General features: G+C 46.1%; 1 protein-coding gene across 2 annotated transcripts in view; it reads left to right on the forward strand.

Moving 5' to 3' along the window:
* The window catches only part of CLDN10 (claudin 10), a 64,397-nt gene that overhangs the window by 28,545 nt on the left and 20,009 nt on the right, over positions 1-15,843 (forward strand). The window contains exon 1 of one of the 2 annotated variants that reach the window (XM_081003303.1): positions 8,077-8,400. The exons of the other annotated variant lie outside the window; for it this stretch is intronic. Coding sequence (XP_080859429.1) covers positions 8,181-8,400 — 220 coding nt within the window. The 5' untranslated portion in view covers positions 8,077-8,180. Of the gene's footprint in view, positions 1-8,076; positions 8,401-15,843 lie in introns of those variants that run through there. 2 annotated transcript variants of the gene reach the window in all.

Here is a 15,843-nt window from a genome sequence, read left to right on the forward strand (position 1 = left end):
GTTCCTCACCAGACATGCCAATTAATTCACCATGCTCCATCTCAATTACTGCGTTCCTGGTTGTTTTCCGTTTGGCCAACGCCTCACCTTTTTGCATCTGATCCTTGCAGTTAAAACACGGCACACACGAAACCCTAACAATAAACTTTAGTCTTTTCTCGTGTAGATTCCTGCATTGCGGGGGTTAGACTAGTTGATCTTAGTGGTCTCTTCCAACGTTACAATTCTGTGATTCATGCTGCCTCCTGAGAGCTTAGAAAATTAATCGGAGAGCCCAAGTCCACGGATTCATATATGCAGATGTGCTCTTGGCAGCAACGATGCGTGTTGATTAACAGCACAAACAGCGTGTTGATAAAGGCTGGGTAAACACTCCTGTTTGCTCTCCTGTATCCCATGTGCTCCTGCTATTGGTTCAGGAAGTGACGTACACTTGACTTTAGAACTCATCCATATCTATCCTGTTATTGATTATGATTAAGGATAGTGTTTCATGTTCTGATTTCTCTTGCAACGTTTAGGATCGTAGAAACTCTTATTTATTTTCATTCTATACAGTGTGTTTCACAAAAGAGTCAGGGGGAGTGCAGTCAAGAGACAGAGAGAAAATGGCTTCATTCAGTCAGACAGGAGGAAATAGTTCCTCATCAATGGTCCATTGAAAACAAACAATGAGCCAGGTAATTTGCTGATTTTAGTAACACATGATTAATATATTTTGCATGGAATAGCACAATGACTTGAAACCAAAGCCGATGGGCAAATTGTTAATGTTCTTAGTATTATGAGTTTGGTAATCTGATACATGAAAACCTATTTGAAGGTAAAATCTAAGCAGTGCGATCTTGCGCAAGTTTTTGCAGAAGGAAGTCTCCCTGGATCTGTTGGGACTTACTGCCTGACTAATGTGCTTATCTGAAAGTACACCCCATTGAACTCAATGGAACTTACTTCTGAGTAGACATATATATGAGCAGGGATTTTTTTCAGCCAGAACTTGTGGAAACTCAGATCCGGCACCTCTCAAGTGGCTGCCATCTTGCCATTGCTAAGAAAATGAGGAAGGTGTTGAAGGTGAGTTCCGGCACTTTTTTTTTCTAGAAAAATAGCACTGTATATGAGTTTTCTTAACTCTTCTCTGTCCCACTAGTTCTTTACTGAAAATGCTCATCAACTTTGGTCAGGTCTAATCTTTCCTTTCATCATCTGAGAATGCAAGTAAACCCGTGGTGTGTGTATGTGTGTATTGGGGGTGGGCAGCCTTGTCTGCGTTTAACAATTCTTCAGTATCTTTACCTGTTCTTATTTTTTGTCATAGACTGGTTGGGTACAGAGGAGTAACCAGCTGGGGAACCCCCAAGGGAAGTCAGCTCAGAGCCTGGGGAGTGCTGGTGGGGCAATGATGAGTGGTCAGAGAGGGAGAAGACTGGGAAGAGGAGGTGTCTTAGTGAGCTGGGAGAGTCTGTGAAAGAGAGAAGTCAGGAAGCAGAGGCAGAGGCTGAAGCAGGTGAGAGGTGGGAAGTCAAGAGGCAGAGATGAGTCAGGCTAGTGAAGAGTCACAGGTGTCTCCCTACCCCACCCCACTGCTGCAGTGAGCTCCCCTTCGACTCCCAGAACCATGAGAGGCATGAAACAGGAGGAGCAAAGATAGGCTGCACACAGGTGTTGTATCTGATTGAGTGCAAGAAGACCTAGAGAAGAGGTAAGGTAAAGGTAAAGGACCCTTAGATGGTTAAATCCAGTCAAAAGCGACTATGGAGTTATGGTGCTTATCTCGCTTTCAGGCCGAGGGAGCTGGCGTTTGTCCAGATCATGTGGCCAGCATGACTAAACTGCTTCTGGTGCAACGGGACACCGTGACGGAAACCAGAGCACACGGAAACGCCATTTACCTTCCCGCCACAGCTGTACCTATTTATCTACTTGCACTGGCCTGCTTTCGAACTGCTAGGTTGGCAGGAGCTGGGACAGAGCAAGGGGAGCTCACTCCGTCACAGGGATACGAAATGCTGACCTTCCGATCGGCAAGCCCGAGGGGCCCAGTGGTTTAGACCACAACACCACCCGTGTCCCGAGAGAGGAGACATAGATGGCTGTGGGGAGGAGGGGACTCTTAGTCTCAGCAACTGATTTCATGGAGTATGACCTAAAGGGAATGAGCTGCTGTGCTCATTAGGCCTGAAATTCTGTCCACTGTGAAGATCGTGTTTCGCTAATAAAGAGTTATCTCCAGTTTTGAACTGTGTGATATACTGACTGGCTGGCTCTGTGACATTTTTATGTCAGCTGCCTTGAGGGGGAAAGGCAGGGTATAATGATGATGAAGATGAAGATGATGATGATGATTTCATTATTTATACCCTTCTTCTTCTTCTTCTTCTTCTTCTTCTTCTTCTTCTTCTTCTTCTTTTTCTTCTTCTTCTTGATTTACAGAGGTTTTGAGCGCTGCCTTTTTCTCCCTGCTGATTCCCCACTATGATTACTCTGCTCCTTTCCACAGTTTGGGAAGATGTGTTTTAAAGAACTGGATTTAATGGATAGGGATTTGGTGAAATTATTCCCACAGAAATTACAAGATTTCTAGCTCAGCGATAACGCTGTATTTTCCTTTGGGGTTTATTTGGGGGATCTATTAAAAACTGAAATCTATCATTGTTGCCACTGTCATATTTAACCCGAAAGTCTAGAGATTTTACATTCTGCTTTTCCATCAAGTGATCTACAAAACAGCTTACAATACAGGAAGGGGGGGAAATACCAGACCTCTTAATCATTTGGCTGGTGACAATGGACAGAACAACCTTCCTGCTCCCTTCTATAGCCCCCAGGCCAGCCTTCTTCAACTTGATGCCTTACAGGTAATTTTGTACACCCAACTCCCATCATCCCTAGCCAGCATGGCCAATGGTCAAGGACAATTGGCGTTTGAGTCCAAAACATCTGGAAGTCACAAGGTAGCAAAAACCTGCCACAGGCAGTTGGAGCAAATTTCTTTCTGGAAGGAAGAAGTAATGTTCTGGCAGCTGCTTCTTTTCTGGTTGGTGTCTGGGGCTAGGTTGCTCTCTCAAAAGGAAGAAGAGAAGTATAGGAGATGGTTTTATAAGGTGAAATAATACTGAGTATATTGGACTATTTTTATGAGTAAATATGCAATTTTCTCCTGCACTTTCTTAGATGTACCTCCTGCTCTTTGGTTGGGTTGGCCTTCCCCATGTCTCTTACTGGACCATAACCCTCCAGGAATCCTTTGTGGCAAAAAAGGCTTGAGTGTCCTAGCATGTCCAGTCATGTTTGCTTCCCCTGCCCTGCCTGCTACGTAGAAGTTGGCCAGTTCCTATCTGGTAGATACAGTATATCGAACTATAGTTGTCTACTAGATCAGGAGTTCCCAGACTGCGGCCTGAGGACTACCAATGGCCCGTGAACTTCATTCAGGTGGTCCATGGCATGTCTGTAAAATGGCAATTAAAAATAACGCCGCATCTAGCAAATATCATTGAAATTGCTGCAACAGGCAGAAAAATTACTAAGTGGTCTGCCAAGACTCCCAGCTATTTTCAAGCGGTCCACTGGAGGAAAAGCTCGGGGACCTCTGTACGATACAAAATGGGTTATATAAATGGGGAAGCAATCTAACCAGCATGTCTCTGGAGAGGGAGCTGCCAAATTTGACTCACAGTTTGGTCCTATACATATTTATTAGTGATTTTTTTTTAAAAAAAACCATTGTGCCCAACAAAGCTTAGGTCTCATTCAGATATCCGCTTGTCCTGCTGCTTTTGCCTGGGGAAACCTGATCTTTACCTCTGAATGGTTTTCCCAGGGTAAGCTACAGGAGCAAACAGAAAACCACTCGGCCCCATGGTTTCTGGGCATGGGACCAGCAGGAGTGTGGATGGGCCCTTAATCCACTGTAGGTGTGTTTAGGACTGCAGTCTATGTATTCTTTGCATTGGCACTGGGGCTTGGGACTGATTGGGAAGTGGAAACTGAGCTCAAAAGTCAAAGAAAGGCTTTGGAGGGTCCTATCTTGGCACATTCCTGTATTTTGCACACACCATCCAGTTAAACAACACAAAACTCTTGGAAGAATTCCATGTTTTCGATTAATTTTGCTAGACTGAAACAAAATCACAAAACAGCTTTGTTTAGAGAAGGGAGCTTGTGTGGTCCAGTTTGTTGAGCTGGGATGCACGGTGACTTCATGTTGAAAAGACAAGTAACTCGCTCTCCATCACATCTCTCCTTCTGTGAAAACTAAATTTATGCCAGGTTTGGCCAGTCCAGGCCTTTTTGTATACTCCATTTCACCCTAACCCTATAATTTGCAGGATTAAAGAGTATAATGTTCTCTCCTTGTCTCTTTCCGTTTCTTCCGTATACAAAGCATACTAACAGTTTCACGGTAAGGTAATTGATTGACTGCAAGGAGTATCTGTAAGCAAAGCAAAGCAAGGCTGGCGCTCTGAAAACATTTGCTGCCTGTTTAAATTGCCTGTTAAATCCTTAAATATACTTAAGCAGCTTGAAAACGTATTTTAATATATTCACAGTCAAGCCATCTGTTCTGTGCTTCATGGTATTACTTTATGCATAACATTGTGTTTAAATGGAGAGAGAAAAATGTAAGTTACTGTAGAAAATGTTTTTGGTCCTGGTCCAGTCCGTTTCTTCAGCTAATTGTTTTGACCTATTGCATCTTAAAATGCAAGTTGTATAGGAATAGCCAAATTAGCAACAATAGGCATGTGAAGTTTGTATATATTGTTTGTTATGCCCACGTGTGTGTGTGTGTGTGTGTGAGTATCACAAGTTCTCAGTGTATTTAAATGCTTTCCAAAATGCTTGATTTGGCTCCTGAGAACCTCGAATGGAAGGAAGTCTGTTGAAGGCCTCCTCTTTCCCACTCCCTGTGCTCTTCCAAAACCCAGTAGAATGGGGTGTCATGGGGAACTGGGGGGGGGCAGAGGGGAAGGAGGCAAAACTGGGCAAAAACCCTTTGCAAAAGTTTCCTCCCATTCATGGTCCTCACAACCCTACCCTCTGTGTTAATGCTTCTTCCCAGACACATTTTTAAGGTACAGTGGTACCTCGGTTTTCGAACGTCTCCATTGACGAACGTTTCGGTTTTCGAACGCCATAAGCCGTAAATGCTTCCGTTTTCGAACACACTTCACAAGTCAAACAGCTTCCACTGTATTTTTCTCAGTTTTCTCTATTAAATTTGCAGGGGGCTGTTTGCGCCTCAGTTTTTGAACATTTCGGAACTCGAACGGACTTCTGGCATGGATTACGTTCGAAAACCAAGGTACCACTGTAATGGTAGGAAAGATTTGTTTAAAGCACCAACAGCTAGCTTGAACCCAAGTACTTAATGTAGTACAGTGGTACCTCGGGTTACATACGCTTCAGGTTACAGACTCCGCTAACCCAGAAATAGTACCTCAGGTTAAGAACTTTGCTTAGGATGAAAATTTGTGCAGAGGCGGCGCAGTGGCAGCAGGAGGCCCCATTAGCTAAAGTGGTGCTTCAGGTTAAGAACAGACCTCCAGAACGAATTAAGTTCTTAACCCGAGGTACCACTGTATCCATATTCACCAGCAGGGGAGGGAGATTTGAGAGAGGAGGGTAGTTTGAGAGGATGCACAATCTATCCCATGGTCCAAATTCATCACCCATGCGCTTGCCTGTGTCCCCTCCACCGTGCCCAGGGACAAAGCTTCACCTGTCTTTAACATCTTGGCAAGAATTCAGGAAAAGTTCTCTAACAATTCAGGCCTGCGGACAAACTCAGCCATATGCATAGAGTTTATACAGAGCCCAGATTCACAAGCTGTCTTTTCCTTGGCCGGCTGCACCCAGGCACCCACTGAAACCATGTCTTTCAAGGGGCAGGGAAGGGTTTGAAGTGGCCCAACAGAAAGCGGGTGTAAATGAAAAAGAAAAACCAATCTGGAACAACAGGCATGACGACCCTAATCTGTTTATACTGGCAGAGGAACAAATAAGGCTGTCATCCGTATTTAATTTATGAAACTAGAAATGGGTGCGTGTGGTTTTATTTTGGGAAGGGAAAAAAAGGGCTGCAGTGATCAAATTGTCCGACAGCCTTCACAAACAAAACATTTTCTGCAGAACCCTTGGCTCCACAGCCCAATGCACAACTCAGTATGGTTGAGAACACCATTCAAGTAGTTTCACAGTGGAACAAGTTACTCTTTTTAGATGAATTTAGTGTCACAAGTTCTCTGGGACTCTTAGGGCCCAATTTCCATATCTGTGGCCATGAAGTGGAAACATCTGGAGACGGTTTGGAGTTTCATTTTTGATGCTTTGTCACTAAAGGAGCAATCCTACAGAGCAGGATCCTCTGGGCTCAGCTCCCTCATCCTTGGCTTATCCAGAGATCTACTGATGTATCTTCCCAGATGCCAACCCAATAGATCTTAAGCTACACCCTGGATCCTAAACCCGTTCAGCTTGGTCACATGACCTGACAGCCTGGTGTAATTCAAGTCAGCAAAAATGGGCAATGTTCTTCAAACACTATTTCAAAGGTTTGCTTTCCCTCTGCTGGGCTTAGGCCAGCTCAGAATGGTGTCAGGCAGGCTGGTGGTGGGGTTTTTTAGATGGAGGGTAATATTGTTTGCTTCCTTTTACGGGCTCACCTGGTGCCATCATTACATATCTCTAGGCACCAGGTGAAAATATTCCTTTTTACCCAGGCCTTTGGTCATTAAATAATCTATGGCCTCTTAAATGTGTGTGTATTATGTGTCTATTATTATGCTGCGTAATTACGTTCCTAATGTTTTACAACGCCCTAGGATCTTTGGATAAAGGGTGGCCTATAATTTGAATTATTATTATTAATGGTGATTATAATAATAATGATAGATCCTGGTGTCAGGGATCAGTCCTGGATTTACAGAATCCATCCCAGTTTCTAATTTGATCCCAGAATGTTCCACTTGTCTTTAGGACGTCCCTATTTTCATTGGAGAAATGTTGGAGAGTTTGGAGTTATCCGACCCCCCAAGCCAAAGAGATAAGTAACTACACAACCTGTAGAAGACAACTGAAGGCACCCCTGTATAGGGAAGGTGTTTTTTTTTTAATGTTTAATGGTTTATTATGCTTTATACATGTTGGACAGCACCCAGAGGGGCTGGAGCAACCCAGTCAGATGTTGTTGTTGTTTAGTTGTTTAGTCATGTCTGACTCTTTGTGACCCCATGGACCAGAGCACGCCAGGCGCTCCTGTCTTCCACTGCCTCCTGCAGTTTGGTCAAACTCATGTTGGTAGCTTCGAGAACACTGTCCAACCATCTCATCCTCTGTCGTCCCCTTCTCCTTGTGCCCTCCATCTTTCCCAACATCAGGGTCTTTTCCAGGGAGTCTTCTCTTCTCATGAGGTGGCCAAAGTATTGGAGCCTCAGCTTCAGGATCTGTCCTTCCAGTGAGCACTCAGGGCTGATTTTCTTAGGAATGGATAGGTTTGATCTTCTTGCAGTCCATGGGACTCTCAAGAGTCTCCTCCAGCACCATAATTCAAAAGCATCAATTCTTCGGCAATCAGCCTTCTTTATGGTCCAGCTCTCACTTCCATACAGTGAGGTATAAATAGCAAAATTATTATGATGGAATAAGATGCCCTATTTTCATCAGAGAAAGGCTAGAGGGTCTGGAGTTATCGGACCCTAGACGGGGCTGGAGCAACCCAGTCAGATGGGCGAGGTATAAAGAGTAAAATTATTATGGAACAAGACGTCCCTATTTTCATCAGAGAAAAGTTGGAGGGTGTGTAATAACCATCATCCTAATAGACAGACGGCCAACCCTACCTGGAATTACAGACCTCTTCCCAGCGAGGGCAGCAGGAGGAGGGTCCTGGGGCGGCGGCACTAAGGCGAGGCGTCGCCCCCCTCCCGCCTCAGCCTTCCTCCCGGGGCCCCGTTGCCCTGGCCAGGCCGGCCGCGAGGGCTCGCCGCCCGGGGTGGGGCGTGGAGGGGCCGGCTCCTCCCTCGCCGCCGGGAGGATGCTGCCGCCTGGGGGCGGGGGGGAGCTCGGCCGGGGCGCTCAGTCGCTCCGTGCGCTCCGTCGAGGCTGCGAGGAAGGGCCGTGCGCTCTCGCCTCCCGCTCCGAGAGCGCAGCGCCCCATCTTCTCCTCCTTCCCCGCCATGGCCAACTCGTCGGCCGAGATCCTCGCTTTCCTGCTGGTCATCTCGGGCTGGGTGCTGGTGTCGTCCACGCTGCCCACGGACTACTGGAAAGTGTCCACCATCGACGGCACTGTCATCACCACGGCCACCTTCTGGGCCAACCTGTGGAAGACGTGCGTGACCGACTCCACCGGCGTCTCCAACTGCAAGGATTTCCCTTCCATGCTGGCGCTGGACGGTGCGCAAGTCCCTCTTCTTCTCTATCCGCCGCCTTCCTTGGAAGCAGATGGGTCTCCTCGGAGATCCGGGATGGTGGGGAGGGCGAGAGGGAGGAGAAGGAGAAGGAGAAGGAGAGGGGTTTTTTTTTGGTAGGGACAGCTCCTTGCGCTTCCCGATGGCCACCGTGGAGGCTCTTTGCGCGCCCCTGGACCGTCTCTGCGCCCCTTACATGGGAGTAAGCCCCGTTGGATCCAGCGAGACTTACTTCCGAGTAAACACGCCTCGAGAAAGGTCCAGCTGCAAAGAAATGTACGAGGAGGCTGGAGACCAGCTTGCCTTCTGATCCATTTTCTAAGATCCGTGGGAATGGGAATATAAATATTTTCACATAATTTTTTTTTAAATGAATTCTGAAACTATACCATTTCCCTCCCACTATTCCTTATTTTTGTGTGTTTTTGTCTCCATCTTAAAATTATATAAAGTCTGTATTTCAGCTGATGATAATAAGAAAAGGGGGTTTGATGTACAGGTGTGAACATATTTCCCCCAAGTACAGATGGAAACATCTCAACAGTTGTGAACCATTTCCCCCATCTCTTTTTTTTGCTAATACTTTGTTTTTGAACTTTACTTGCTACCCAGGATAATTGCTGTGTGTTTTATTTTAAATGCTGAAAGGTTTGCTGAATGCTCTATAGGAAGACCAAACTGTCTGCAGCCGCCAAATGTTTTCACTGCTTTTTGGTCTTGGAGAGCTTTTGACAATATTCAAGCTTCTTCCCTTTAAGTCTTCCCTTGGCTCAGAAGGCAGACACCTTGGGAACTCACTCATAACAGATTTCAAGGATCCCCTGGTTCTTATCCTGATGAAGGGGAGAACAAATAGAAATCCCCACTTTCCCGAGCAACATCCGGAATGTAGTGCTTTTTGGAAATATTGCTTTCTCAGCTTATGCACTAGACAAGCATATAAACTAGTTCCTCAGAAGCTAATATGTGCCAGTACCTCTAAGACAGTCCCGGATATGATCCTTGCCAGGTAGCTTTGTGCTTACCTCTTCCTCTTTACTGAATATGCAGGTAGGCTGGGAGGAATCAGCAAGGGGTTGGATATCAACAGCTGAAACAGACCTCCTTCGCAGGTGCCTTTCTCTTCCTCTGCAACTTCCCCCCCCCCAAAAAAAACCCCCACCCCGATTTGTCGAAGAGTGACTTATTTATACCAGGGCATGTAATAGCTCCCTGTTCATCACCTGCCTCCAGGTGCCAAAGATATGCCCAGCAAGCATTCGAGCACCTCATCTCCCCATCCTCCATCTGCTCTCTATGTTGGACCACTTTGGGAAGACACCACTTGCCCCTATAAGTGCTTTGAATGGTGTCCTGCAAGCACTTACTCTTCTGGAACAAGGGCTAGGTAGATTTGAGCCCTGCATTTCTCAGACCTATCTGGACACTCTGTCAGGGATGGACTTTAGTAATCTTTCATAATGTGAGGTCAAAATTTGGCGCCCCCAAATAGATCTTCTCAGTTCTGGGTCTTCTCAATGTTGCACCTGCTCGGCTATGCTGCTGCTCTAAAGGTGTGCCTGGAGTTGATAGCGGGAAAGAATCATGCGACCCGGAACTTCCATATTCCTGCTCCTCTTTCTAAACCATTTTTAAGCTGCTTTGCTAGTTGTGCAGTGGACGGAATGAAGTGTAATCTGACAAGCCATGTAGCTATTAACTCATCCCTGATAGCACCACATACTTGTCTGTGGCCTGCCAGCCAGTTCTGCTTGGTTTTGCCGCTGCTCCTTGCCACCCAAACTGCTTGCTTGCCTGCCCTCCCCAAGGAGCAGGAGGAACAGCAAGCGGGCTGGTGAAATAGCCGATGGACAGGTGAGGGATGAGAGGTAGCAGTGGCATCATGGAGAAGGTTGGCCAAGGGGAGGCATCAGTTGGTCCTTCCCCAACTGCTCAGCCTGTGAGTAGGAGGAGCTTAAGAAGTTGCCAACACTGCAAGGGGGGGCAGGTAAAGTTCCACCCCGGAGAAGTGAAAAGGGCCCTATCCAATGCCCTGTCTGAGGGAAACCCCCCCCCAAAAAAAAAACTCTGGGTAGGGTGGGTCTATAATCCATGGAGTCCATGGAGAGTGTCCTATCTGAGAGATTGATTGATTAATTGATTGATTCTATTTCTATGCCGCTTTTTATTAAAATAAATCCCAAAGTGGCTTACAAACAAAAGATAAAAATAACCTGATGGAGCATCACAAATACAACATAAATCGTATAGAATACTTAACAGTGCCCTCTCCCAAACACACACACACACACACACACACACACACACACACAGAGTGCTGGTATTAGTTGAAAGGTAAAAAATTTAGCTGTTTAAACACTTGGTTGCAATACCAAAAGAAAAACATGCTGCTGTGTCCTGATGTAAGGGGTTTTTTTTGGCTGTGTTGTTTTTCCTCTTTCCATTATAAACGCTTCAAGAGTAGCAAACTGGCTGGTATGTTAATTGTCTCAGCGCTAGGATGGCTATTATTATACTGAATGGTTGCTAAGCTTTTGTAGTGGCTTCACGGGGAAATAGTGAAAGGTTACCTAAATAGTGAAGCACAAGTGTTGTTGGAATCAGAAAGCTCTCCTAGAAATCCCTAGGTATTAAAATTATTATTATTATTATTTTATATTCAGGTACCTGTTTTGTTTATCTTGAGGGGGGTCAGGGGTGGCAGTGGTTGGCTGAAAGAGACAAGGAAAAATAATGGATGCTATTGGTTTTAAGGCACAGTCCACCCAAAGCCAGCTCTGTTGCTCATTTGACATCCGTGAGAGAAATTGAAGCAAGGGCTTCAACTCTGCAGTTGAAATCAATGGGACTTGAAAGTGCTTGATTTTGGTTTTGATAATAAGAATAATAAGAATAATAAGAATAATAATAGGTCTCCCCAACCACTCTGAGCAGCTCCCAACAGAATATTAAAAACACGATAAAGCATCAAACATTAAAAACTTCCCTAAACAGGGCTGCCTTCAGATGTCTTCTGAAAGTCAGGTAGTTGTTTATTTCCTTGACATCTGATGTGAGGGCATTCTACAGGGCAGGCGCCACTACTGAGAAGGCCCTCTGCCTGGTTTCTTGTAACCTCACTTCTCGCAGGGAGGGAACCACCAGAAGGCCCTCGGCGCTGGACCTCAGGTTGAACCTTCAGGTATATTGGGCTGAGGCTGTTAAGGGCTTTAAAGGTCAGCTCCAACATTTTGAATTGTCTTCAGAAATGTATTGGGAGCCAATGAAGGTCTTTCAGGACCAGTGTTATATGGTCCCAGCGGCCACTCCCAGTCACCAGTCTAGTTGCCACATTCTGAATTAGTTCCAGTTTCTGTGTCACCTTCAAAGGTAGCCCCACATAGTGCGCATTGTAGTAGTCCAAGCGAGAGATAACTAGAGCATGCACCACTCTGGCGAGACAGTCCATGGGCAGGTAGAGTCTCAGCCTGCATACCAGATGGAGCTGATAAACAGCTGCCCTGGATACAGAATTGACCTGTGCCTCCATTGACAGCTGTCAAAATGATTCCCAGGCTGCGCACCTGGTCTTTCAAGGGCACAGTTACCCCATGCAAGACCAGGGACTCCTCCACACCCACCTGCCCCATCTCCCCAAAATAGTACTTCTGTCTTGTCAGGTTTCAACCTCGATCTGATTGTCCCCCTTGGTTTTTCCCCCACCTTACCTTTAGCAAAAGACTCCAGAGATGTCTAATGTTTTATTCTATTTAAAAAAAAAAAAAATGCCTATAAAATCATGGCACATGCATACTTACACTTCCATCCTAAAGTTGAAATACCAGACTCTTTAGGCTCAGTTCTGGTTGAATTCCTGTTGGTTGGCCCAGAATATCTGCAAATGAAGCCATCTTTTCCCTACAGTTCCTATGCTGACGTAAGCATGAAACCTTCCTGGATTCCTAGCTGGTTTCTGTAATCAGGGCTAGTATTAGTAGGGTGCACCAGTGTGATGACTTAGCCTTGCATATGAAGAACATGCAAGGATAAGGCAGGATCTATAAAGCCCTGGATGACAGCCCAGTATTGCACATTCTGGCTGGGAGCATCTTCCAGCCTTGCAACCTAAGATTCTTTGATTGGGCATGCCGGAGACTGAACTTGTGATTTTTCAGCAGACAAAGCTGGTGTTCTACCACTGAGCTCTGATCCTTCCATATAAATAGCATTAATAACATAGGAAACTGCATTTTGCTGAGTCAGACCACTGGTCTATAGTGTCTATGGTGACTGGCAAGTAGCTCTTTAGCCTTTCTGATAGGGTTCTCTCCAAACCCTACCTGGAGAGTAAACATGGGACTTTCTGCATGCAGACATTAAAGGCAGTCCTTTCCCTCATAATCTGAGAGCTGATTTGCCTGCTCAGTGATCTTGTTCTCCTGACACAGTACCATTTCGAAATGGAATTCACTGTTGTGAGACAGGGTGATGATCATTACATGAGATGACTTTAAACAGCTATCACAAGTATTTGGGGAAGGCAGATATATCAATGGCGATTGACCATGATAGCTAAACAGAGCCTTTAGAGCAGGGGTCAGCAACCTTTTTCAGCCATCGGCCAGTCCACCGTCCCTCAGACCATGTGGTGGGCCAAACTGTATATTTTTGGGGGGGGGGGGAATGAACGAATTCCTGTGCCCCACAAATAACCCAGAGATGCATTTTAAATAAAAGGACACATTCTACTAATGTAAAAACACACTGATTCCTGGACCATCCGCGGGCCGGATTGAGAAAGCGATTGGGCCGCATCCCCTGCTTTAGAGTAAGCATGGGGAACCTGTGTGACCCATTAGATAGTGGGTCCAACTGTCAAAAAGGTGATTTCTGCATGTGCTAGAGAGGGAAGTGAGGGGCAGATGGGGCTCGTCCACCTGGGAAGGTAGCCCATCTAGGAGAAGGAAAGCTCTGGTCCCAAATCTCCACTGCCTTGCAGGGTATCTTCAGAAGAAGAAAATGCTAAGGAGTAAACCTTGCACAGGGACACGGGTGGCGCTGTGGGTTAAACCACAGAGCCTAGGACTTGCCAATCAGAAGTCGACGGTTCGAATCCCCGTGACGGGGTGAGCTCCCGTTGCTCGGTCCCTGCTCCTGCCAACCTAGCAGTTCGAAAGCACGTTAAAGTGCAAGTAGATAAATAGGTACCACTCCAGCAGGAAGGTAAACAGCGTTTCCGTACACTGCTCTGGTTCGCCAGAAGCAGCTTAGTCATGCTGGCCACATGACCCGGAAGCTGTACGCCGGCTCCCTTGGCCAATAAAGCGAGATGAGCGCCACAACCCCAGAGTCGGCCACGACTGGACCTAATGGTCAGGGGTCCCTTTACCTTTACCTTTAAACCTCGCACAAATCTGCAGTGGAGTCCCTAAGATGGTTGGATGGTGCTTTGTGTGCCTCCTTCCAGCAACTCCTGCAGCCAAGATGGTGCCAAACGTATTGTTCTGCTTTCTTTTGGACCACATCAGTGAGGTCAAGAGGGGGATCTTGCTGCCTGGGCAACCCAGGACCTTCAGACACGTTGCCTAGTCACTTTGACACTGCTAACGCAGCGGTTTGACTTCACCCCTGGAGGCACACTCCATTGTCTCTTGAGACAGACAGATACCAACAACAGCCATCATCCCTGACCTTTGCCATGCTAGCTGGGCTTTATGGGAGTTGCAGCCCAACAACATATGGAGGGCCACAGGGTTCCTGTCCCTGCATTAAAGGCAGTACACATGTAAGTACCAGGGGCCAACAAACTAAAGATAACTATTGCCTTCTTTCTCTGCTTGAGCTCCCATAAGCACTTGGCTTGCCACCCTCTGTGTTTTGTTTTTTTTAAGCGTGTTCCCCATTTTTGATCCACTGGTGTATACATATCCATCTTTGATTTAAGGCCTCAATTGCTGCTAACATTTTCTTCTTTAAAAAGCCTGCTGCTTGAATAGAGCCAAAATAATTTAGTGGTTAGAGTGTTAGAGGAGAGGTGGGGTCCATATCATGCTATCTTTGCCACTGCCAAGGGGAGTAAATATGTTATCACATCCTGTTATTTATTGCATGAATGAGCAAATGTGATGAGCAATATCTTCTCCAATGTGCTTTTGTTTCTTCTCTCTCCTGATTTGGGATCTCATATAGATGCTTGTCATTGTGTTATTAGGGCATGTCATTTTCTATCACCTCCTCCCTGACCCTTAACTCTCTCTCCTCCTGCCCTCCAAATTACAGATGTCCTGCTGGGACCTGCTGCTTGCAAACAATGTGGTCATCCATATAATAACCTTATTCCAGTGTCACTTGTACAGCTCTCATAGACAGAAACACCTTGTGCATCATTGTTGTCCTTCTTTTTCCATATAGCTGTTCTAGTCACAACACATAAAGTTATATTGCTTCTGAGGCAAACAAAGACCTCAATCTTCCTGGTGTCGGCATATTTTAAAGCTTCTGTTATTGCACGGGACATGCATTAAGGCTAAGGAGTCGTGCCACATTGCAGGTTTTTATACCGATTGACCCGGAGGTCCCTTCCGTCAACTCCTTTTCTCAGCTTGAAAGGCAAAATATTGATGTCTTCACCTTGTCCTCCGGGTAAATGGATGCACTCAGAGGGAAGCCGTACCTGTGAAACAGAAGCTTTCCTTAAACTTGAGCCCTAAGGGTGAGGAAGGAGCGCCTGAAAGAAGCTCAGTTTCTTTCATCTTAGGGTTTAGGCTGATCAGATGTGAAGAGAATGAGAGATCCTCTTCTTTGAAGGGTTTTGCAAAGAAGAATTTTGACAGGTGCAGGTTGTTGTTTTTCCCCCCTCCAGTCTTGCATGGAAACGTGGGGTTTATCATTTGAGTTTTGGTGAATAAATGTTCATGAGCGCAGGTGTAGCAGAGGAGAGGGTTGCGATTCCCCCCCCCCCCGACTTCTGCTCCTGTGCAGAACAATTCAAGTTGTAAGAAGCTGGTGTAAGTTGCGCCAGGGTAGATTATGCCGGTGTAACTTACCTATTTCCATTCCAAACTCCAGGGACAGGGCTGCTGCCGGCTGAGCCAGCCCAAACCTAACAAAGAAAATAAAACAATAAAAAAGAGTTTGACTTATGCCACCCCTTTTGCCAGTGCAACTTCCACTGGATTGCTAAGTCACAGGACTGAGTTGAATGGAGTTTGGAATCAGGGCAAGTCTCTCATTGCCCCCAGTAGTGCAGTAGGAGAGCTGAAAATAATCCCAATACATTTCACATTTGGCATCCAGTGTGCCCTTTGGGTTTCAGATAGTACATGGGTAAAGGTAAAGGGATCCCTGACCATTAGGTCCAGTCGTGGCCGACTCTGGGGTTGCGGCGCTCATCTCGCTTTATTGGCTGAGGGAGCCGGCATACAGCTTCCAGGTCATATGGCCAGCATGA

Source organism: Podarcis pityusensis, assembly GCF_964106645.2.
Source record: "Podarcis pityusensis genome assembly, chromosome: 4".
Classification (NCBI taxonomy): domain Eukaryota; kingdom Metazoa; phylum Chordata; class Lepidosauria; order Squamata; family Lacertidae; genus Podarcis; species Podarcis pityusensis.